Source organism: Oncorhynchus clarkii, chromosome 17 (genome assembly GCF_045791955.1).
Source record: "Oncorhynchus clarkii lewisi isolate Uvic-CL-2024 chromosome 17, UVic_Ocla_1.0, whole genome shotgun sequence".
NCBI lineage: Eukaryota > Metazoa > Chordata > Actinopteri > Salmoniformes > Salmonidae > Oncorhynchus > Oncorhynchus clarkii.
The window spans coordinates 84,094,038-84,121,321 of NC_092163.1; the positions used below are offsets into that span (position 1 = coordinate 84,094,038).

The 27,284-nt window shown below is 44.9% G+C and overlaps 1 protein-coding gene across 4 annotated transcripts in view; it reads right to left on the reverse strand.

The window, feature by feature from the left end:
• Window positions 1-27,284, reverse strand: part of LOC139371473 (sarcolemmal membrane-associated protein-like) — a 121,057-nt gene that overhangs the window by 13,075 nt on the left and 80,698 nt on the right. For all 4 annotated transcript variants that reach the window (XM_071111914.1, XM_071111916.1, XM_071111913.1 and 1 more), the window contains 4 exons: window positions 26,486-26,686; window positions 22,986-23,297; window positions 10,614-10,731; window positions 168-339 (listed from right to left, as the gene is read on the reverse strand). In XM_071111914.1, the coding sequence (XP_070968015.1) occupies window positions 168-339; window positions 10,614-10,731; window positions 22,986-23,297; window positions 26,486-26,686 (803 nt within the window). The remainder of the gene's footprint in view (window positions 1-167; window positions 340-10,613; window positions 10,732-22,985; window positions 23,298-26,485; window positions 26,687-27,284) is intronic.

Here is a 27,284-nt window from a genome sequence, read left to right on the forward strand (position 1 = left end):
CTGTATCATACCTCTCTCTAGGGGACCTGTATTATACCTCTCTCTAGGGGACCTGTATCATACCTCTCTCTGGGGGACCTGTATCACACATCTCTCTGGGGGACCTGTATTATACCTCTCTCTGGGGGACCTGTATCACACATCTCTCTGGGGGACATGTATCATACCTCTCTCTGCAGGCTCTGTGTCCTGCTAGCAGCCTGGGTTAACTGTGACTGCAGCTTGTTAGCGTCCTGGAGGTGTTGGTCCTGCAGTGAGCCCAGTCTACTCTGCATCTCTCCCTGGGACTTCTCCAAACTCTGCAGATTGCTGCTCAGACTGGCAGTCTGCTTCCTGGAACTGAGGGGGACAAAGAGACAATATAAAACCATGTCCAGAAGTCCAGACAGGGTGGATCTTCTGAAACACATCAGTCTGCTGCTGACTGGCAGTCGGCTCCCTGGAAGACAAGGGGAGGACAGCAGAAGATCATGTCAGGATACGGACGGAAGTCTGAAGTCGTTGCAAATGTTGTATCTCAGAGAGAGGTACTTTGATCTCATTTTGCAAAGTGAACACACTCCCCTTCCATCCACCTCTTTCACAAACACCTACAGCAAATAAATACCTGCTAGCCCAGCCACCTCTTCCCCACACGAGACAGTTAAATACCTGCTAGCCCAGCCACCTCTTCCCCACACGAGACAGTTAAATACCTGCTAGCCCAGCCACCTCTTCCCCACACGAGACAGTTAAATACCTGCTAGCCCAGCCACCTCTACCTCACACGAGACAGTTAAATACCTGCTAGCCCAGCCACCTCTACCCCACACGAGACAGTTAAATACCTGCTAGCCCAGCCACCTCTTCCCCACACGAGACAGTTAAATACCTGCTAGCCCAGCCACCTCTTCCCCACACCCAGACTGTCACTACCTGCTAGCCCAGCCACCTCTACCCCACACGAGACAGTTAAATACCTGCTAGCCCAGCCACCTCTTCCCCACACGAGACAGTTAAATACCTGCTAGCCCAGCCACCTCTTCCCCACACCCAGACTGTCACTACCTGCTAGCCCAGCCACCTCTACCCCACACGAGACAGTTAAATACCTGCTAGCCCAGCCACCTCTTCCCCACACGAGACAGTTAAATACCTGCTAGCCCAGCCACCTCTACCCCACACGAGACAGTTAAATACCTGCTAACCCAGCCACCTCCTCCCCACACGAGACAGTTAAATACCTGCTAGCCCAGCCACCTCTACCCCACACGAGACAGTTAAATACCTGCTAACCCAGCCACCTCCTCCCCACACGAGACAGTTAAATACCTGCTAGCCCAGCCACCTCTTCCCCACACCCAGACTGTCACTACCTGCTAGCCCAGCCACCTCTTCCCCACACCCAGACTGTCACTACCTGCTAGCCCAGCCACCTCTTCCCCACACCCAGACTGTCAATACCTGCTAGCCCAGCCACCTCTTCCCCACACGAGACAGTTAAATACCTGCTAGCCCAGCCACCTCTTCCCCACACCCAGACTGTCACTACCTGCTAGCCCAGCCACCTCTTCCCCACACCCAGACTGTCACTACCTGCTAGCCCAGCCACCTCTACCCCACACGAGACAGTTAAATACCTGCTAGCCCAGCCACCTCTACCTCACACCCAGACAGTTAAATACCTTCTAGCCCAGCCACCTCAGTGCCAAGCTAGCACTACTACCCCCCAGATTGAGATAGTACTATGTTGAAGGAGAAACAGTCCTGACAGGACGGTGTTGAGTGTCAGCAGAGACTTGGGGACTGACAGAGAGCAGAGGCAGCAAAAGTCCCTTTTAGTCTTCCCAGTCGGTCTGTATACAGGGAAGTGGACATCTGATGTGAAACTAGAAGTTAAACCGCCCGCACTAAAACCTGGTTCATGAAGAGCAGAGGACAAACTGTCCTACCTGTGAAAACAGTTGTGAATGGAGATGTGCTGTGGGAAACGGCTCTGAATGGAGGAGGTGCTGTGGGAAACAGCTCTGAATGGAGGAGGTGCTGTGGGACACGGCTCTGAGTGGAGGAGGTGCTATGGGACACGGCTCTGAATGGAGATGTGGGAAACAGCTGTGAATGGAGGAGGTGCTCATCAGGAGGTAGGCACTCTGACGGTGTGGTGCCAGGTAAACAACCTCTCCCTTCAACGTTAGCAAAACAAAGGAGAGGATTGTGGACTTCAGGAGGAACCAGGCTGGACACATCCCCCCATCCTCATCAATGGGGCCACCGTGGACACAGTCAATAAGTTAAAATTCCTCTGCGTACACATCTCAGAGATGCTGAAACGTCTAACCACATGAACACACAACATCGACTCCTCAATCTCAGGACGCTGAAGAAATTTGGCCTATCCCAGAGGGCCCTCAGTGTTCTACTGGAGCGCCAGAGAGCATACTGTCGTACTGCATCACATTCTGATACGGCAACTCCACCGCCCCGGGCAGCAGAACCCTTCAGAGGGAGATACGTGCAGCTGATCGCACCACTGGGTGACCAGTGCCTGCCTGCCAGGACACCTACAACACCAGTTGTCGCTGGAAGGTCAAGAAGAGAACCCCAGCCACGCCCTGTCCTCTCTGCTTCAATCACTCAGACGAGGGCAAGTACTGTAAGCCTGGACAATAGTCCCCCCCACACCCTCAACTCTCACTAACCTTACCCGCTACTCCCCCACCACCTCAATGATCATGCTGCTGTTCCCTCTATGGTCATTACCCCCCACCTCAATGATCATGCTGCTGTTCCCCCTATGGTCATTCCCCCCCACCCCAAATGATCATGCTGCTGTTCCCCCTATGGTCATTACCCCCACCCCAATGATCATGCTGCTGTTCCCCATATGGTCATTCACCCCACCCCAATGATCATGCTGCAGTTCCCCCTATGGTCATACCCCCCCACCCCAATGATCATGCTGCTGTTCCCCCTATGGCGATTCCCCCCACCTCCTCAACGATCATGCTGCTGTTCCCCCTATGGTCATTCCCCCCCACCTCCTAAACGATCATGCTGCTGTTCCCCCTATGGTCATTCCCCCCCACCTCCTCAATGATCATGCTGCTGTTCCCCCTATGGTCATTACCCCCCACCTCCTCCATGATCATGCTCCTGTTCCCCCTATGGTTATCCCCCCCCACCCCAATGTACATGCTGCTGTTCCCCCTATGGTCATTACCCCCACCCCAATGATCATGCTGCTGTTCCCCCTATGGGCATTCCCCCCCCAGGCCAATGATCATGCTGCTGTTCCCCCTATGGTCATTCCCCCGCACCCCAATGATCATGCTGCTTTTCCCCCTATGGTCATTAAACAAACACTGTAATAACACCTGTAACCCTGTACATGTGACTATTAAACACTGTAATAACACCTGTAACCCTGTACATGTAACTATTAAACACTGTACGCTGTAATAACACCTGTAACCCTGTACATGTGACTATAAAACACTGCACCCTATAATAACACCTGTAACCCCGTACATGTTACTATTAAACACTGTAATAACACCTGTAACCCTGTACATGTGACTATTAAACACTGCAATAACACCTGCAACCCTGTACATGTGACTATTAAACACTGTAATAACACCTGTAACCCTGTACATGTGACTATTAAACACTGTACCCTGTAATAACACCTGCTACCCTGTACATGTGACTATTAAACACTAATAACACCTGTAACCCTGTACATGTGACTATTAAACACTGTAATAACACCTGTAACCCTGTACATGTGACTATTACCCTGTAATAACACCTGTAACCCTGTACATGTGACTATTAAACACTGTAATAACACCTGCAACCCTGTACATGTGACTATTAAACACTGTACCCTGTAATAACACCTGCAACCCTGTACATGTGACTATTACACTGTAATAACACCTGTAACCCTGTACATGTGACTATTAAACACTGTAAACTGTAATAACACCTGCAACCCGGTACATGTGACTATTAAACACTGTAATAACACCTGTAACCCTGAACATGTGACTATTAAACACTGTAATAACACCTGTAACCCTGTACATGTGACTATTAAACACTGTACCCTGTAATAACACCTGCTACCCTGTACATGGGACTATTAAACACTGTACCCTGTAATAACACCTGTAACCCTGTACATGTGACTATTAAACACTGCACCCTGTAATAACACCTGCTACCCTGTACATGGGACTATTAAACACTGTAATAACACCTGCAACCCTGTACATGTGACTATTAAACACTGTAATAACACCTGTAACCCTGTACATGTGACTATTAAACACTGTAATAACACCTGTAACCCTGAACATGTGACTATTAAACACTGTAATAACACCTGTAACCCTGTACATGTGACTATTAAACACTGTAATAACACCTACAACCCTGTACATGTGACTATTAAACACTGTAATAACACCTGTAACCCTGTACATGTGACTATTAAACACTGTACCCTGTAATAACACCTGTAACCCTGTACATGTGACTATTAAACACTGTACCCTGTAATAACAACTGTAACCCTGTACATGTGACTATTAAACACTGTAATAACACCTGTAACCCTGAACATGTGACTATTAAACACTGTAATAACACCTGTAACCCTGTACATGTGACTATTAAACACTGTAATAACACCTACAACCCTGAACATGTGACTATTAAACACTGTAATAACACCTGCAACCCTGTACATGTGACTATTAAACACTGTAATAATACCTGTAACCCTGTACATGTGACTATTAAACACTGCACCCTATAATAACACCTGTAACCCTGTACATGTGACTATTAAACACTGTAATAACACCTGTAACCCTGTACATGTGACTATTAAACACTGTAATAACATCTGTAACCCTGTACATGTGACTATTAAACACTGTAATAACACCTGTAACCCTGTACATGTGACTATTAAACACTGTAATAACACCTGTAACCCTGTACATGTGACTATTAAACACTGTACCCTGTAATAACACCTGCAACCCTGTACATGTGACTATTAAACACTGTACCCTGTAATAACACCTGCAACCCTGTACATGTGACTATTAAACACTGTAATAACACCTGTAACCCGGTACATGTGACTATTAAACACTGTAATAACACCTGTAACCCTGTACATGTGACTATTAAACACTGTAATAACACCTGTAACCCTGTACATGTGACTATTAAACACTGCACCCTGTAATAACACCTGTAACCCTGTACATGTGACTATTAAACACTGTACCCTGTAATAACACCTGTAACCCTGTACATGTGACTATTAAACACTGTAATAACACCTGCAACCCTGTACATGTGACTATTAAACACTGTAATAACACCTGTAACCCTGTACATGTGACTATTAAACACTGTAAAAACACCTGTAACCCTGTACATGTGACTATTAAACACTAATAACACCTGTAACCCTGTACATGTGACTATTAAACACTGTAATAACACCTGTAACCCTGTACATGTGACTATTAAACACTGTACCCTGTAATAACACCTGCTACCCTGTACATGTGACTATTAAACACTAATAACACCTGTAACCATGTACATGTGACTATTAAACACTGTAATAACACCTGTAACCCTGTACATGTGACTATTAAACACTGTACCCTGTAATAACACCTGCAACCCGGTACATGTGACTATTAAACACTGCACCCTGTAATAACACCTGCTACCCTGTACATGGGACTATTAAACACTGTAATAACACCTGCAACCCTGTACATGTGACTATTAAACACTGTAATAACACCTGTAACCCTGTACATGTGACTATTAAACACTGTAATAACACCTGAAACTCTGTACATGTGACTATTAAACACTGTAATAACACCTGTAACCCTGAACATGTGACTATTAAACACTGTAATAACACCTGTAACCCTGTACATGTGACTATTAAACACTGCAATTACACCTGTAACCCTGTACATGTGACTATTAAACACTGTAATAACACCTGCAACCCTGTACATGTGACTATTAAACACTGTACCCTGTAATAACACCTGTAACCCTGTACATGTAACTATTAAACACTGTACCCTGTAATAACACCTGTAACCCTGTACATGTGACTATTACACACTGTAATAACACCTGTAACCCTGTACATGTGACTATAAAACACTGTAATAACACCTGCAACCCTGTACATGTGACTATTAAACACTGTACCCTGTAATAACACCTGTAACCCTGTACATGTAACTATTAAACACTGTACACTGTAATATCGCCTGTAACCCTGTACATGTGACTATTACACACTGTACCCTGTAATAACACCTGTAACCCTGTACATGTGACTATTAAACACTGTAATAACACCTGTAACCCTGTACATGTGACTATTAAACACTGTAATAACACCTGCAACCCTGTACATGTGACTATTAAACACTGTAATAACACCTGTAACCCTGTACATGTGACTATTAAACACTGTAAAAACACCTGTAACCCTGTACATGTGACTATTAAACACTAATAACACCTGTAACCCTGTACATGTGACTATTAAACACTGTAATAACACCTGTAACCCTGTACATGTGACTATTAAACACTGTACCCTGTAATAACACCTGCTACCCTGTACATGTGACTATTAAACACTAATAACACCTGTAACCCTGTACATGTGACTATTAAACACTGTAATAACACCTGTAACCCTGTACATGTGACTATTAAACACTGTACCCTGTAATAACACCTGCAACCCGGTACATGTGACTATTAAACACTGCACCCTGTAATAACACCTGCTACCCTGTACATGGGACTATTAAACACTGTAATAACACCTGCAACCCTGTACATGTGACTATTAAACACTGTAATAACACCTGTAACCCTGTACATGTGACTATTAAACACTGTAATAACACCTGTAACTCTGTACATGTGACTATTAAACACTGTAATAACACCTGTAACCCTGAACATGTGACTATTAAACACTGTAATAACACCTGTAACCCTGTACATGTGACTATTAAACACTGTAATAACACCTGCTACCCTGTACATGTGACTATTAAACACTGTAATAACACCTGAAACCCTGTACATGTGACTATTAAACACTGTAATAACACCTGTAACACTGTACATGTGACTATATAACACTGTAATAACACCTGTAACCCTTTACATGTGACTATTAAACACTGTAATAACACCTGTAACCCTGTACATGTGACTATTAAACACTGTAATAACACCTGTAACCCTGTACATGTGACTATTAAACACTGTAATAACACCTGCAACCCTGTACATGTGACTACTAAACACTGTACCCTGTAATAACACCTACAACCCTGTACATGTGACTATTAAACACTGTAATAACACATGTAACCCTGTACATGTGACTATTAAACACTGTAATAACACCTGTAACCCTGTACATGTGACTATTAAACACTGTAACCTGTAATAACACCTGTAACCCTGTACTTGTGACTATTAAACACAGTAATAACACCTGTAACCCTGTACATGTGACTATTAAACACTGTAATAACACCTGTAACCCTGTACATGTGACTATTAAACACTGTATTAACACCTGTAACCCTGTACATGTGACTATTAAACACTGCAATAACACCTGTAACCCTGTACATGTGACTATTAAACACTGTAATAACACCTGCAACCCTGTACATGTGACTATTAAACACTGTAATAACACCTGTAACCCTGTACATGTGACTATTAAACACTGTAATTACACCTGCAACCCTGTACATGTGACTATTAAACACTGTAATAACACCTGTAACCCTGTACATGTGACTATTAAACACTGTAATAACACCTGTAACCCTGTACATGTGACTATTAAACACTGTAATTACACCTGCAACCCTGTACATGTGACTATTAAACACTGTAATAACACCTGTAACCCTGTACATGTGACTATTAAACACTGTAATAACACCTGCAACCCTGTACATGTGACTATTAAACACTGTAATAACACCTGCAACCCTGTACATGTGACTATTAAACACTGTAATAACACCTGTAACCCTGTACATGTGACTATTAAACACTGTAATAACACCTGCAACCCTGTACATGTGACTATTAAACACTGTAATTACACCTGTAACCCTGTACATGTGACTATTAAACACTGTACCCTGTAATAACACCTGTAACCCTGTACATGTGACTATTAAACACTGTAATAACACCTGTAACCCTGTACATGTGACTATTAAACACTGTACCCTGTAATAACACCTGTAACCCTGTACATGTGACTATTAAACACTGTAATAACACCTGCTACCCTGTACATGTGACTATTAAACACTGTAATAACACCTGTAACCCTGTACATGTGACTATAAAACACTGTAATAACACCTGTAACCCTGTACATGTGACTATTAAACACTGTAATAACACCTGCAACCCTGTACATGTGGAACAGTACAAATTTAGACCGTCCCCTCGCCCATACCCGGGCGCGAACCAGGGACCTTCTGCACACATCAACAACAGTCACCCACGAAGCATCGTTACCCATCGCTCCACAAAAGCCGCGGCCCTTGCAGAGCAAGGGGAACTACTACTTCAAGGTCTCAGAGCAAGTGGCGTCACTGATTGAAACGCTATTTAGCGCCCACGCTAACTAAGCTAGCCGTTTCACATCCGTTACACTCACCCCCCTTTTGACCTTCCTCCTTTTTCCGCAGCAACCAGTAATCCGGGTCAACAGCATCAATGTAAGAGTATAATTTTAAACCGTCCCCTCACCCATACCCGGGCGCGAACCAGGGACCTTCTGCACACATCAACAACTGACACCTACGAAGCGTCGTTACCCATCGCTCCACAAAAGCCGCGGCACTTGCAGAGCAAGGGGAACTACTACTTCAAGGTCTCAGAGCAAGTGGCGTCACTGATTGAAACGCTATTTAGCGCCCACGCTAACTAAGCTAGCCGTTTCACATCCGTTACACAACAGCATCAATGTAAGAGTATAATTTTGACTACTAAACACTGTAGCGCCCACCCTAGCCGTTTCACATCCGTTACACATGTGACTACTACACTGTACCCTGTACACCCTGTACATGTGACTATTAAACACTGTAATAACACATGTAACCCTGTACATGTGACTATTAAACACTGTAATAACACCTGTAACCCTGTACATGTGACTATTAAACACTGTACCCTGTAATAACACCTGTAACCCTGTACATGTGACTATTAAACACTGTAACCTGTAATAACACCTGTAACCCTGTACATGTGACTATTAAACACTGTAATAACACCTGTAACCCTGTACATGTGACTATTAAACACTGTAATAACACCTGTAACCCTGTACATGTGACTATTAAACACTGTATTAACACCTGTAACCCTGTACATGTGACTATTAAACACTGCAATAACACCTGTAACCCTGTACATGTGACTATTAAACACTGTAATTACACCTGCAACCCTGTACATGTGACTATATAACACTGTAATAACACCTGTAACCATGTACATGTGACTATTAAACACTGTACCCTGTAATAACACCTGTAACCCTGTACATGTGACTATTAAACACTGTACCCTGTAATAACACCTGTAACCCTGTACATGTGACTATTAAACACAGTAATAACACCTGTAACCCTGTACATGTGACTATTAAACACTGTACCCTGTAATAACACCTGTAAACCTGTACATGTGACTATTAAACACTGTAATAACACCTGTAACCCTGTACATGTGACTATTAAACACTGTAATAACACCTGTAACCCTGTACATGTGACTATTAAACACTGTAATAACACCTGTAACCCTGTACATGTGACTATTAAACACTGTAATAACACCTGCAACCCTGTACATGTGACTATTAAACACTGTAATAACACCTGTAACCCTGTACATGTGACTATTAAACACTGTAATAACACCTGTAACCCTGTACATGTGACTATTAAACACTGTACCCTGTAATAACACCTGTAACCCTGTACATGTGACTATTAAACACTGTAATAACACCTGCAACCCTGTACATGTGACTATTAAACACTGTAATAACACCTGTAACCCTGTACATGTGACTATTAAACACTGTAATAACACCTACAACCCTGTACATGTGACTATTAAACACTGTAATAACACCTGTAACCCTGTACATGTGACTATTAAACACTGTACCCTGTAATAACACCTGTAACCCTGTACATGTGACTATTAAACACTGTAATAACACCTGCAACCCTGTACATGTGAGTATTAAACACTGTACCCTGTAATAACACCTGTAACCCTGTACATGTGCCTATTAAACACTGTAATAACACTTGTAACCCTGTACATGTGACTATTAAACACTGAAAAAGCAACACTTGCAGAACTGACCACTTCCTTTAGTTGGATGTCATTGTACAGGCAGGGGTGGGAGTGACCTCAACCCACCACCTAACATGTCTAGTGTGACGGCTATGGTGTACCCCCCCATCCACAGTGTGTAGACCCACCTGTCCAGGTCCGTCTCCAGTCCGTGTAGTCTGTTCATCAGGGTCGTCTTCTCAGAACGGAGACACTCACATTCCTGCTGCAGACTGGGACAGTCCTTCTGAAGACGCTCAAACTCCCCTACAGAGAGATGTGAACAGGTTACAACAGCTGATTCTCACTGAACAGTCATTGTGCTGAGCCTTAAACATTCATAAATTCTTCTTGAGCCATTAGTTCACATGTAACAGACAGGATGAAGGCAAAATGGTAGTAGGTGTTTGTATTATGTTGTGCTGCTACCATATTGTGCTGCTACCATGCTGTATTGTCATGTGTTTATCTATATAACCCTAAGCCTTTATTTAACCAGGTAGGCCAGTTGAGAACAAGTTCTCATTTACAACTACAACTTGGCCAAGATAAAGCAAAGCAGTGCAACAAAAACAACACAGTTACACATGGGATAAACAAACGTACAGTCAATAACAATAGAAAAAAATCAATTTGCAGTGTGTGCAACTGGAGTAAGGAGGTACGGCAATAAATAAGCCGTAGTATCGAAGGAAGGCTTTTTACAGCTGTGTACAGCTGCAGCGATCTGTGAGCTGCTCAGATAGCTGATGCTTAAAGTTAGTGAGGGAGATATGATTTTTGCAATTCGTTCCAGTCATTGGCAACAGAGAACTGGAAGGAAAGGTGGGCAAAGGAGGAATTGGCTTTGGGGCTGACCAGTGAAATATACCTGCTGGAGCGCGTGCTACGGATGGGTGTTGCTATAGTGACCAGTGAGCTGAGACAAAGCGGAGCTTTACCTAGAAAAGACTTGTAGATGACCTGGAGCCAGTGAGTTTGGCGACGAGTATGAAGCGAGGGCCAGCCAACAAGAGCATACAGGTCGCAGTGGTGGGAAGTATAAGGGGCTTAGGTGACAAAACAGATGGCACTGTGATAGACTGCATCCAATTTGTTGAGCAGAGTGTTGGAGGCCATTTTGTAAAGGACATCGCCGAAGTCGAGGATCGGTAGGATAGTCAGTTTTACGAGGGTATGTTTGACAGCGTGAGTGAAGGAGGCTTTGTGGTGACATAGGAAGCCAATTCTAGATTTAATATTGGATTGAGGATGCTTAATATTACTCTGGAAGGAGAGTTTACAGTCTAGCCAGACACCTAGGTATTTGTAGTTGTCCACATATTCTAAGTCAGAACCGTCTAGAGTAGTGATGCTAGTCGGGCGGGCGGGCGGATGCGGGTAGCTATCGGTTAAAAAGCATGCATTTAGTTTTGCTAGCGTTTAAGAGCAGTTGAAGGCCACAGAAGGAGAGTTGTGTGGCATTGAAGCTCGTCTGGAGGTTTGTTAACCTTTTTGGGATAGGGGGAAGCATTTTCACTTTTGGATTAATAGCGTGCCCAGAGTGAACTGCCTCCTACTCTGTTCCAGATGCTAATATAATCATATTATTATTAGTATTGGATAGAAAACACTCTGAAGTTTCTAAAACTGTTTGAATGATGTCTGTGAGTATTATAGAACTCATATGGCAGGCAAAAATCTGAGAAAAATCCAACCCGGAAGTGGAAAATCTGAGGTTTGGAAAAGCTAGTGTCATATATATTATATATATTATATATATATATATATATACACATAGCTCATATATTATACAGCGCCAAACTTATCCGCTTGACTCAAGTCATTGCACGTATCCCTGCCCAAACAGGATACCCAACCATAAACTGCCCCTCTCAGTTCTCTTATCTCACGACCCCAGGACACACACAGACATTCCATCGCACGAACACACACACTTCATCCCCCGTCTACTGGTCGGGTGCCCAGAGCAGAAGACTCTGCTGTGCACCAATGGGGCTCCTGCTCTGGCTAGAGCAGGTCCGCCTCCAACCCTTCGGGACCAGTCAGAAGACCACCACGACAAGACTCCACCTACATTATTCTATGTATATAATCTGCTACAACCTTTGTTTAGGTCCCTTTTTTCAGCTAACTCCATTTTGAGCTATATGAATCAGGTCCGTGCACGTTAAAACTGCAGGACAAGATATCTTTTGACCAATAAACTGCCTTTTTGTTACAACTGAAATCCACTCTGTCCTGCGTCCATACTTTGGTCTAACTCTCCTGTAAGTTGATCATCAACAAAACTTGGTAGCAGAGAGATGGTTTCCAACATCCGAATTCGATCTAGGACAAGTTGATGTGAGAGGAGACAAATCACTGGGTGCAAACCAAACGGGAGAGTGACCTGTCGCTAGTAGACATCAGCCATTCAACTTGCCTCAGGAAACTGATCAGAGCGCTCGACATAAAAGGTAAGCAGAGCCTGTTAAATCAAAAATCTGCATATTATATTTTAGTCAATTGCCAAATTTTGATCAGTAGTACTGAGCGTGAGTATGAATTGCTGTTAAATTACTAAATTAAGGCATGGTTAAAAGATATCTTGCATAAATAGAGACTGGTTAACTGAATCTGCATGTAAAATGTCCTATTGATATCTTCTGTATTATCGAATAGGTCTTGTAAGAGGTGTAGTTAATTAATAGATGAACCGAATCTGCATGTAAAATGTCCTATTGATATGTTGTGTATTATCGAATAGGTCTTGTGGAGGTGTGGTTATAGTTAATTGTTAGATGAACCGAATCTGCATGTAAAATGTCCTATTGATACGTTGTATATTATCGAATAGGTCTTGTGGAGGTGTGGTTAGATCAACTGAATCTGCATGTAAAAGATCCTATTAAATAAGTTAATAAATTGTAGACTGTTTAATTGGTTATGTTAGAGGTGTAGTCGAATAGATATAGTACATGTAAATTTGGCGTTCCACAAGACAGAGATCGGGAATGATGTGACCATTGCACATCAAACTGTAACATAATATAACCAGTTTTGACGTTCCGCAATTTTGTTGTGCCAAATTCAGAGAAAACATTTGTTGGGGAATGATTGCCATACTGTGAATAGATAAACGGTGTAATATTGACGGACACTGAGCTGAATACTGTTCTTACCAGTCGCCGAGCTGTGAGTTAACCCAGCCGCCGTGCTGAATGCTGACTGGTTGCTATTTTTCCCTCTTTCTGCTGTCGTTATTCCCCAAGAGATAGAATTATTCTGACAATTGTTATAGAACCGCTTGAATTAACTAATATATTGTTCCAAAAGGTGATTGCTGAATTATTTTTGGAAAGTATTTAAATAATTCACTGAACAAATCCGAATAAAAAATACCGGTTCCCAAAGTGATAAAATTATTCTGACAATTGTTATAGGATTGCTTGATTTCACTAATATATTGTTCCAAAAGGAAATCACCGAATCATTTCTAGAAAATACCTAAATAAATCGTTGAACAAATTCAAATAAAATACCGGAGAAACACACACGTGGTTGGGCGTCACATACTGATAACCCCCTTTGTATGCGAGGGTGGGGGTGGAAGAGATAAGTTTGTGCCGACACCGCGAATACGTCCCTGGTTTCGACCAGGGACGGGCTAAGCATACAACGATAGAAATAAACACCACACAAAGGACTGACTAAAACCTAGATAACGCATTATACACATTATCAGACGAATTAGATAAAATGTCTGCAGCCACCACACCCAAACTCAAATTCGATGAATATTTAGATCAGAGTATGATTGATAGAGCGGGAGGTAAAGAACAGCATGGGAAAGTGGAGAAAGTGTGGAAAGGATTACGGATAAAATGGACACAAGCAGGTTACTTTAGCGGAGGACCCCCTACAGGGGGAAAACTCCAAGATATGCAGACAGAACTAGAGGACGCAGTAGAGCATGCAAAAGCGAGTGAGACGGAGAGAAACAAGATTCAAAAAAGTAGGCAGAGAGAGAGAGAGAGAGAGAGAGCGGAGGTGGAGCTCAAGATAGGGACATGGGCCATACAGGAGAGTAGGAGGGTGCTACCAAAAGACAAACCAGACATGATGTGCGTGGCTTGTGCGTCAACGGGGGATGTTAAAGCCCCGCCTGAGAACTTGCCCACGGCTCCCCCTGAGGCCGCTTTTCCCTCACTATATCCAAAATTGTCAATGGAGGCAGTTCAGCCCCCGCCATACTCAAAGGGACAACAAATTCCTGCCCAGGGCACCTCCCAAAATACAGGCTCCAGTTCTGAGAGTACAACAAGGGGAGCTAAAAGGGGAAATGACACTGGGGATAACGGGTGGCCATATTGTATGTGAACAGCTCGAAACCGGGACTCCAGGCGCAGGAGGCCACACCCAGGAACGGAGACCGCAATGCTCCTCTGTGAACTCTCTCACCCCTGAAACTAGAGGACACCTACTCACAGGATTAGATTCAAACCACTTCTATCAGACGGATAGGGAGGACTGTCATCAGAGCATGGATATCGAAAACGAAGAAGAAATTGACATGGTGCTCACCCCAGCTCCAATGGGAGGTCCAAACGTGACTAGGATGCAGGAGCTACTGCAATCATCAATAGCTCGAGCTAAGGAACTCAGGGAGCTTATAGCTAACCAAGATAACAACAGAGAGGGAGCCTACCGTGTGGAAGGCATAATGAGAGGAACAGTAACCGAAGTCACCGAATCAATGGGGTTCGAAACACTCCGTCGGTCCTCCAGAATCGCTGATGTAAGAGAGCGAGAGCAGGAGATGGCAGGACAGTACCCCCTGCGAACGACACCAGGTGATGCACACACTTTGGAGTACCAGCCCTGGAAAATGACTGATTTAACAACCTTGATGGAACAGATGCCTAGCTTACATGGGGGAGCTTCAGTGTGGCTACTCCAACTGCAGACTCTTACATCAGGCCTGCAACTCTGCTTAGGAGACATGAAAGCACTACTAGCAAGAGCCACTGATCACGGAACCATAGAGGCCCTCATGACAGCAGCTGGCGTTGAATGGCGGGCCCTAACACTGCCCATAGACAACTTCCGTACTAGATTATGGGAAGTTCTACGGAGAGCGTACCCTACAGAAAGAAACCATGCCACCTTATCCTCCTTTACAATAAACCCGGGTGAGCAACCTGCAGCATACCTGGACAGAGCTAAGACCACATGGAGATCGGTCCACGAAGAACCATACGATCACACAGACACCACACTCAGCATGTGGAAGGAAATGGTGGTGAACGGGTGTCCTGGAGATGTGAAAACGAAACTGAGAGGAACGGTAGGGTTGATCTCACTCCCACTGACTCAATTCAACACACATGTACACCATCACGTGGCTCAATACAATAAGGATAAGGGGGGATCCGAGAACCAAGTCCAGTCCCTCCAGATACAACTCCTGAAGCTCCAATTGAAGGAGGCACAGAAAGGTGAAAACCCAAAGAAACAGATGATGGCAGAAGAAACCCAGGATCCTGAACATAAAACAGACATCTCTCAAATAGTGGCCCAGACTGTCTCTCAGATGATCTAACAGCAGGCAATCCCACTCACTGCTCCTATGGGGGCCCCACCACCCCAATACCCTCCCCCACAGCAGTATGGCCCGCCACAACAGCAGCCATATTGGCAACAACGGGGCACCTACACCGGTCTACACAGAGGGGTGTGCTACAACTGTGGAACTCCTGGCCATTATTCACGGAATTGTCAACAGCCACTCTCCACTCAGCAACGCCTAGGGAGAGGTAGGGGACGTGGTAGTGGAGCCGGGGGACACCTACCTCTGCAACATCATCAACCAGGACCCAGTCACCTGCAGCAGCCAGCACCTGCATACAACCACCCCGGACCTACTTACATGCAGCAGCAACAGCAAGACTACAATCAACCTCAGTTCCAAGATATGGCAGGGAACGTTATGCCCTGGCCATGACGATGCCCACCACCCGCTGCAGGAGAAGGGAGCCAACTTACTGAAAAAAAAAAAAAAAACATTTTTACCCCATACCAATGAACCTCCTCGCACCCGGATCATCAACAGGTTTTGCACAACTGACAACAGATCTCTCTGCGGTTGGATGTTTCTGTAAAAGACTAATTCACCTCATCCGTCCTTTTCCAGAAACAAGAGGGGGAGGAAGCAGAAAGGAAGCAGAACAAAGAACAAAGAACAAAGGACTGGTGGAACTAAAGACCCTTCAAAAGGTCTCGCACATCTGGTGACACCCTCAAATTAAAGTAATGACTGACTTATTTTCTGACGAATACAACATTTGTGGCAGCCACAACTCAAAGAAACCATATCAAACATACCTAATGCATATTTTCAGGACAGTAGCATAGAACGCTATCTTTTAGTCATGGTAGATAGGTTCTCCAAATGGGTTGAGGCAATACCAACAGCAAAAGAGGGTGCTAGGTTCATTAAGTGGCTACAAACCAAACTAATACCCAGGTATATTGACAGTGGCTCACATTTCAGTAACAAACACCTAAGACAGGTGGAAGAAAGATTTGGCATAACCCACAGATTTGGATCTGTGTACAGGCCCCAATCTCAAGGTCTGGTGGAACGGCAAACCAAACTTTTGAAAGCTAAGATAGCTAAAGTATGTGCAGGTTCGAAGTTGACATGGGTTGAAGCCCTGCCCCTGGCTTTGATGGCCATGAGAGCCTCACCAGGAGCAGGCACCCATCTCTCTCCTCATGAGATAATGACTGGAAGAGTCATGCCTGGTCCATCAAGGGAGGGAGGTCATATGCCCGCTCTTGATGTACAACAAATTGTAATGTCTGATTATGTGAAAAAACTGACGGTTCTCTCTGCAGCACTCTCTACCCAGGTTCACAAGGTCCAGGAGGGGGAGCTGCCGGGGGACAGGCCAACACTGAAGGTAAAGGTTGGTGACTGGGTGAGGGTTAAAGTCCACAAGAGAAAGTGGCTGGAACCCAGGTGGACTGGATCGTACGAAGTGAAGGAGGTTACTTCACACTCAGTCCAGGTCAAAGGTAAATCAGGCGCACCTTGGCACCACCTTACACATTGCACCCCAGCCCCAACTCCTTCCAGAACACTGACTGAAGTCAGAGCTGATTTGAACAGCCTAAATTTGATTCCAAATGAAGAAATTCCTGACTCAGGTGATGGGGCATCAAACCCCTCTAACCCTGATAAAGGAACCTCGCCCAGTTAAAGGGATATTTCTCTCTCCCTGGGCAAGGCTAGGAATATCTGAACCACTGTTTGTGATATTCCTACTGATATTTGGAGTAACCCTAGGCACTCTCACATGGTTAATAGAACAACAAACACATACTAAAGCATCAACCCCTCTCACCCCAACCCCTATCCCTGATAACATTTCTAGCACCACTCCCTTCAATCTCACACGCACCAAACGTAGCACTACACCTACAGACCCACCATGCACACCAGACAAGGTTAGAAGCACCACCTTATGTATACCCACAAATGCAACCACCACCATTGCACTACCTTGGGGGACATGGGGAGACGAGAGGATTAGGAAGGGACTGACGGCTCTTTCATACACCAGGTATGACTGGTACATGACAAAAGGGAAAACCTATGACGACTGGACCTGGCAAAATCTGGTGGCTGAGACTGGTTATGACTGGTCAAGCTATTCCTCTGGTCAGACAGTTCTTGAATGGAGGAGCAGATTGTGTCTGACCAGGACCAGTACCGGTCTCCAATTAATTATCCGGGCCCAACCCAGTAAGGGCTGTCAGGATTTTTGGGTCGCTCCATATGTAGGCTCTACTGAGATAAAGGTATTTTGGCAAGTACAAATCTGCTCTGTGGAAAAGGGTCAGGCCACAGCGATTACTGTAGGAGATGACATAAGCAAGACTGTCTCTGTAGCTCAGGGGACAGGAGTCTGGGGTCCTGTAACTATGATTTCCACTCCCACCTCCCCTGATGACACAATACACACTACCACTGGAATTTCTGGGTTTTCCAATAATTGGCTCTTATTGGCTGAACAAGCAGCCAACACAACCTTGCATGGGAGCCAGGCCTCTGCTTCGCATAGTGCCGGCAGTACTGACTGATGACTGCCTACTGCCCCTCATGAATAAAGACAACCCACCCGCCAATTGCTCACAATGGGACACGGTTTATCCAGTAGTCTCCGATATTGCTAAGAAACCCACATTTTCCTCTAAGGTGGCTAAGGCTAATTTCACATGCATCAACATGACAGGTGTAGGACGGTCTTTGGGACAACTCCCTGCCAGTTGGTGCACTCACACTCATGTTATTACAAGTTATTTTCAACCGGTGTCCAGAGCTGATGTATGGTGGTGGTGTGGGGGGACTGGGCTGTTTGACAAACTTCCCCGGGACACCACTGGAGTTTGTACGCTTGTTAACCTTTTGCTGCCAATCTCTGTTTACCCAATAGGCGTCCAGGACCTGCTTTCTCGTATTAACTCTCCAGGTCCTGACAGGCTGTTGTTCAGGCCCAAGCGAACAGTGGGACCGATAACAGGGGATCCCACTTATATTGATGCCATTGGGGTTCCCAGAGGGGTACCAGATGAGTATAAACTAGTGGACCAAGTGGCTGCAGGTTTTGAATCATCATTTTGCTGGTGGTGCACAGTTAACAAAAATGTAGCTCGTATTAACTACATTCATTTCAATGTCCAAAAACTAGGCAATTGGGCTCAGCAAGGATTCGAAGCAGTACATGGTCAACTGGCAGCAACATCTTTGATGGCGTTTCAAAATCGAATTGCTGTTGACATGTTATTGGCTGAACGTGGTGGGGTTTGTGCTATGTTCGGTGAGCAATGTTGTACTTTTATTCCCAATAACACAGCCATGGATGGTAGTCTAACCATTGCCCTAGGGACTTCGAACACTTAATGGTAAAATTAAATACCACTCCGGGGTTGACACCTCTATGTGGGATTCCTGGATGGATGCTTTCGGTAAATATAAGACCCTGATCTCCTCTGTCCTAGTGTCCGTAGCTGTTTTTGTGGCTATCCTAACCCTGTGCGGTTGTTGCTGTATTCCTTGCGCCACTAGAGTGACCACTGCCATTACCCCAATGACTACAGACCAGGCCCATATGTACCCGCTTTTGGGGGTTGATGACCCTGAGGCAGTGTTTGCACCTTTTGAGGAACCCCTTCCTCCTGACTTCTCCTCTTGCCCATTCCATGTGTAGCACTAGTGTTGCCTTTTCTGGTCCTTGTTTTATTGTTTCGCTGCATAATAGAGGTTTTTTTTTGTTTTCGTTATCTCCTTCTCGGTTCTATATAGTTTTCACGTCTTAAAAGATGTGAAGAGGGGGATTTGTCATATATACATATATTCATACACATAGCTCATATATTATACAGCACCAAACTTATCCGCTTGACTCAAGTCATTGCACGTATCCCTGCCCAAACAGGATACCCAACCATAAACTGCCCCTCTCAGTTCTCTTATCTCACGACCCCAGGACACACACAGACATTCCATCGCACGAACACACACACTTCATCCCCCGTCTACTGGTCGGGTGCCCAGAGCAGAAGACTCTGCTGTGCACCAATGGGGCTCCTGCTCTGGCTAGAGCAGGTCCGCCTCCAACCCTTCGGGACCAGTCAGAAGACCACCACGACAAGACTCCACCTACATTATTGTATGTATATAATCTGCTACAACCTTTGTTTAGGTCCCTTTTTTCAGCTAACTCCATTTTGAGCTATATGAATCAGGTCCGTGCACGTTAAAACTGCAGGACAAGATATCTTTTGACCAATAAACTGCCTTTTTGTTACAACTGAAATCCACTCTGTCCAGCGTCCATGATTTGGTCTCACTCTCCTGTAAGTTAATCATCAACACTAGCCATTGATTTCCTAACTGATTGTGTGTATTGGTTCCTAACTTCCCTGAAAAGTTGCATATCACGGGGGCTATTCAATGCTAATGCAGTACGCCACAGGATGTTTTTGTGCTGGTCGAAGGCAGTCAGGTCTGGAGTGAACCAAGGGCTATATCTGTTCTTAGTTCTACATTTTTTGAAAGGGGCATGCTTATTTAAGATAGTGAGGAAAATACTTTGTAAGAACAACCAGGCATTCGCAACTGACGGGATGAGGTCAATATCCTTCCAGGATACCCGGTTCAGGTCGATTAGAAAGGCCTGCTCGCAGAAGTGTTTTAGGGAGCGTTTGACAGTGATGAGTGGAGGTCGTTTGGTCGCAGACCCATTACGGATGCAGGTATTGAGGTAGTGATCGCTGAGATCCTGGTTGAAAAAAGCAGAGGTGTATTTGGAGGGCAAGTTGGTCAGGATAATATCTATGAGGGTGCCCATATTTACGGATTTGGGGTTGTACCTGGTGGGTTCCTTGATGATTGTGTGAGATTGAGGGCGTCTAGCTTAGATTGTAGGATGGCCGGGGTGTCACCTAACAGAACGAACTCTGAAGATAGATGGGGGGGGCAATCAGTTCACATATGGTGTCCAGGGCACACCTGGGAGCTGAGAGGGTTTATAACATGCAGCAACAGTGAGAGACTTATTTCTGGAGATTCATTTTTAAAATTAGAAGCTCAACTGTTTGGAAAAGTATGACAGAACTTTGCAGGCTATCTCTGCAGTAGATTGCAACTCCTCCCCCTTTGACAGTTCTATCTTGACGGAAAATGTTATAGTTGGGTATGGAAATCTCAGAATTTTTGGTAACCTTCCTAAACCAGGATTCAGACACGGCTAGGACATCAGGGATGGCAGAATGTGCTAAAGCAGTGAATAAAACAAACATAGGGAGGAGGCTTCAGATGTTAACATGCATGAAACCAAGGCTTTTACGGTTACAGAAGTCAACAAATGAGAGCGCCTGGGGACACAAAGGGCCTGGTTTAACCTCTACATCATCTGAGGAACATAGGAGGATGAGGGTATGGCTAAAGGCTATCCTTTCTTAACCAACTTGCCTAGAAAAATAAAAGGTACAATCAACATATATATATTTTTTTTAATCTTCAAAACCCGTGTATAATTTAGTCAGACTAAAGTTTGTTTTGGTTGAGAGGTGCTTTTTTAATGGGTCTGGATACCATATGTGTTTTGGGCAACCATCTCAACAACTTTTACCTTGTAGGTCGGTAGCTCTCTGCTGGTGCAGGCTCTGCAGTCGGAAGGGGTCAGGGGTTAGGGTGGACATGTACAAATCAGCTGGGCTAGACAATCTGGACCCTCTCGTTCTAAAATAATCCGCTGCCATTGTTGCAACCCCTATTACCAGTCTGTTTTTTTTGTTTGTTTTTTTACCTTTATTTAACTAGGCAAGTCAGTTAAGAACAAATTCTTATTTTCAATGACGGCCTAGGAACAGTGGGTTAACTGCCTGTTCAGGGGCAGAACGACAGATTTGTACCTAGTCAGCTCGGGGGTTTGAACTTGCAACCTTCCAGTTACGAGTCCAACGCTCTAACCACTAGGCTACCCTGCCGCCCCAACCTGTTGTTTCGTCCGAGATCCCTAAAGATTGGAAAGCTGCCGCGGTCATCCCCCTCTTCAAAAGGGGAGACACTCTAGACCCAAACTGTTACAGACCTATATCCATCCTGCCCGGGCCTTTCTAAAGTCAAGTTAATAAACAGATCAATGATCATTTCGAATCCCACCGTACCTTCTCCGCTGTGCAATCTTGTGTCCGAGCTGGTCATGGGTGCACCTCAGCCACGCTCCTAAACGATACCATAACTGCCATCGATAAAAGACAGTACTGTGCAGCAGTCTTCATCGACCTGGCCAAGGCTTTCAACTCTGTCAATCACCGTATTCGTATCGGCAGACTCAACAGCCATGGTTTCCCAAATGACTGCCTCACCTGGTTCACCAACTACTTCTCTGATAGAGTTCAGTGTGTCAAATCGGAGAGCCTGTTGTCCGGACCTCTGGCAGTCTCTATGGGGGTACCACAGGGTTCAATTCTCGGGCCCGACTCTCTTCTCTGTATACATCAATGATGTCGCTCTTGCTGCTGGTGATTCTCTGATCCACCTCTACGCAGACGACACCATTCTGTATACTTCTGGCCCTTCTTTGGACACTGTGTTAATTAACCTTCAGACGAGCTTCAATGCCATACAACACTCCTTCCGTGGCCTCCAACTGCTCTTAAACAGCAAACATTTATACAGGTGATTCAAACAACCTTTATTTTATTTAAAAGTGCAACTGCAAACTGAACAACTGATGACAATTAAAAATGTCAGGATCGTCATTTGCAGTTTTTTATTTTTGGTGCTCCAAGCCTTACAGCCTTTCTTCTAGGAGCTCCAGTGCTCCCAATGAAAAGAAGTTAATTTCCAAGTTAGATTAACATAGTATGGCAATGTACCTTGTAGTTCAGGAGGTCTCTGCTGGTGCAGGCTCTGCTGTTGGAAGGGTTAGGGGTCAGTGATTAGGTTTAGTATAGTATCGTACCTTGTAGATCGTTAGTTCTCTGCTGGTGCTGGTGCAGGCTCTGCTGTTGGATGGTGGCCTGCAGGGAGTTGATCTCCTGTTCGTATTTCGACGCAGCCTGACGCCACTTCTCCAGCTCGGCCGTGACACCTCCCAGGTCCCTCTGCAGGGCGGCGATGTCTCGCTCCCTCTCGGCCCTGGCGGCCTCCATGGCGTGGTGGAGAACTAGCACTTCCTCCTGAGCAGAGTACAGCTCCTCCTGTGTGCTGTTGACGCTGCTCTCTCTTCTCTCCTTCAGCTCCTCCATGTCTACCGCTAGCTTCCCCAACTGACCTGGAAACAGATGGTATATACTTTCATATACACTATATAATATGGAATAACTCTTTCCATGACAGACTGACCAGGTGAAAGATATGATCCCTTATTGATGTCACTTGTTAAATGCACTTCAATCAGTGTAGATGAAGGGGAAGAGACAGGTTAAAGAAGGATTTTTAAGCCTTATGATAATTGAGACATGGATTGTGTATATGTGCCATTCAGAGGGTGAATGGGCAAGACAAAAGATTTAAGTGCCTTTGAACGTGGTATGGTAGTAGGTACCAGGCAAACCGGTTTGTTTCAGCGCTACTGGGTATATAACACTTAACAGTTTCTAGTGTGTATCAAGAATGGTCCACCACCCAAAGGACATCCAGCCAACTTGACAACTGTGGGAAGCATTGGAGTCAAAAGGGGCCAGCATCCCTGTGGAACGCTTGACACCTTATAGAGTCCATGCCGACTAATTCAGGTTGTTCTGAGTGCAACTCATTAATAGGAAGGTGTCCTTAATGTTTTGTATACTCAGTGTACACTACATGGCCAAAAATATGTTGACACCTGCTCTTCGAACATCTCATTACAAAATCTTGGGCATTAACATACAATTGGTCCCCCCTTTACTGCTATAACAGCCTCCACTCTTCAGCTTTCCACTAGACCTCACTTTGTGCACAGGGGCATTGACATCCTAAAACAAGAAAGGGTCTTCCCCAAACTGTTGCCACAAAGTTGGAAGCATGGAATCGTCTAGAATATAATTTCATGCTGAAGCGTTAAAATTGCCCTTCCCTGGAACTAAGGGGCCTAGCCCGAACCATGAAAAACAGCTCCAGACCATTATTCCTCCTCCACCAAACTTCATAGTTGCATTATGCAGTCGGGCAGGTAGCGTTCTCCAAACCCAGATTCGTCCGTCGGACTGCCAGATGGTGAGTGATTCATTACTCCAGAGAACGCGTTTCCACTGCTCCAGAGTCCAATGGCGGCGAGCTTTACACCACTCCAGCCAACGTTTGGCATTGCGCATGGTGATCTTAGGCTTGTGTGCGGATACTCGGCCAAGGAAACTCATTTCATGAAGCTCCCAACAAACAATTATTTGTAGGCAACGTCAGCACGAGGCAGTTTGGAACTCGGTAGTGAGTGTTCCAACCCGAAGACAAACAATTATTACGAGCTACGCGCTTCAGAACTCAGTGGTCCAGTTCGGTGAGTTTGTGTGGCCTACCACTTCACAGCTGAGCCGTTGTTGCTCCTAGACTTCACAATAACAGCACTTACAGACTCTAGCATGGCAGAAATGTATAATTGTTTTATAAAAATACTAAAGTGAAAGATAATTTACATAAGTATTCAGACCCTTTACTCAGTACATTGTTGAAGCACCTTTGGCAATGATTACAGCCTAGAGTCTTCCTGGGTATGACGCTACAAGCTTAGCACACCTGTATTTGGGGAGTTTCTCCCATTCTTCTCTGCAGATCCTCTCAAGCGCTGTCAGGTTGGTTGGGGAGCGTCACGGCATTTTCAGGTCTCTCTAGAGATGTTCGGTCGGGTTCTGGTCAGGGCTCTGGTTTGGCCACTCAGAGACATGTCCCGAAGCCACTGCTGCGCTGTCTTGGCTGTGTGCTTAGGGTCGTTGTCCTGTTGGAAGGTGAACCTTCACCAGAGTCTGAAGTCCTGAGCGCTCTAGAGCAGGTTTTCATCAAGGATCTCTCTGTACTTTGCTCTGTTCATCTGACCCTCGATCCTTCCTAGTCTCCTAGTCCCTGCCTCTGGAAAAACATCCCCACAGCATGATGCTGCCACCACCATGCTTCACCGTAGGGATGGGGCCAGGTTTCCTCCAGATGTGACACTTGGCATCCAGGCCAAAGAGTTCAATCTTTGTTTCATTAGACAAGAGAATCTTGTTTCTGAGAATCTTTAGGCAAACTCCAAGCGGGCTGTCATGTGCCTTTTTACTGATGAGTGGCTTCCGTCTGGCCACTCTACCATAAAGGCCTGATTGCTGGAGTGCTGCAGAGATGGTTGTCCTTCTGGAAGGTTCTCCCATCTCCACAGAGGAACTCTGGAGCTCTGTCAGAGTGACCATCTGGTTCTTGGTTACCTGACCAAGGCCGTTCTACCCCGATTGCTCAGTTTGGACGGGCGGCCAGATCTAGGAAGAGTCTTGGTGGTTTCAAACTTCTTCCATTTAAGAATGATGGAGGCCACTGTGTCTTCAATGCTGCAGATATTTTTTGGTACCCTTCCCCAGATCTGTGCCTCGACACAATCCTGTCTCGGAGCTCTACGGACAATTCCTTCAATCCCCTTGCTTGGTTTTAGCTCTGACATGCACCGTCAACTGTGTGACCTTATATAAACATGGGTTTTCCTTTCCAAATCATGTCCAATCAATTAAATAGCAACACCTTAAGGATTATCAGTGGAAACAGGATGCACCTGATCTCAATTTTAAGTCTCATAACAAAGGGTCTGAATACTTATGTAAATAAGGTTGGTTTATTTATATTTAATACATTTGCAAAAATATCTAAAAACATGTATTTGCTTTGTCATTTTGATGTTCATGGAGGAGATTGCCGCCGTTTTACAGTCTCATCGGAAATACTTCGGAAAGTATTCAGACCCCTCAGCTTTTTCCACATTTTGTTACCCATGCCATACAATTAGTATTTATTTCTCATCACGTGCCCCAAATACAACAGGTATTTGGGGCACATTTCAAAGTTTATACACAGAATACACAGTCAAGTTGCACTTCCTACCGTAGTGAAATGCTTACAGGCAATGGTGCAGAAACAAAAAGATGTGTATGTGATCCAAGTCATAGTTTTTTTTTTATTTTACCTTTATTTAACTAGGCAAGTCAGTTAAGAACAAATTGTTATTTACAATGACCGCCTACCCCAGCCAAACCCGGACGACGCTGGGCCAATTGAGAATTAACTGCCTTGTTCAGGGGCAAAACGACAGATTTTTACCTTGTCAGCTCGGGGATTCGATCTTGCAACCTTTCGGTTACTAGTCCAACGGTCTAACCACTAGGCTACCCTGCCGCCCCAAGGGTAGAGGGAGGATGGTACCCTCCCTATGCAGGTACCGATCGGTACCATCCTCCCTCTGTAGGTACTGGATCTGCTTGGCTGACTCCTCAGTCTGTAGGTACTGATCGGTACTATACTCACTCTGTAGGTACTGGATCTGCTTGGCTGACTCCTCAGTATGCTGCCTGTTACTCCTCCTCTCCTCTTCCAGTAAGGCATGGAGCTCCAGACACTTCTGCTTGCCTGTGTTGGCCAACTCCTGGGCCTCCAGCAGCTCTCTGTGGAGGTGGTGAATCACCTGCTCTCTGTCCCCAGGCTCCAGGTTGGCCATCCGCAGCTCATCTAGACCAGGACAGACAGGTGGGATATAGTTAGATATAGGCATAAAGGAAAGGAAGGAGATGAGGGTGCTAGAGCGGTGGGTGGGATCTGAACCCATGCTGGCAGCTGTACAAAGTACATGTGATGCAGAGGCTGGAGCTTAGATTGAAAGGCCACAGAAAAACTTATCAAAGTCAGTTGTGTATTTATGTTTTCATAATTGATCAGGAAGTTATGGATAGGGTTGGGCAGCATGCAGATGTTCATACCGTTTATGTACCATACAGGGGTATATGGTATTCCCCAATGTGCACAGAAGAAGCGCTATTTAAAATAAAACCTGGATCTGGATCCAGGAGGGGGTTGAATGTCTCAGCTATTACCAAGAAGCTTGATCTTGACAGCTAGCAAGTTAGCAAATCACATGCATAGCTGGAGCCCTGAGCTGGATAATTTCACACTTCTTAGTTATACTTCACTTAATAGTTGAATGCATTGGCGTAGCAAACATCTCTGCGAGGCGTCGGTATTTCCAAATACCCCAGCATACGTTATATCACCACGCCTTGATATGGACATCTGTACCGTATCTGTATACCCACCACATGTGGCTGGCTGC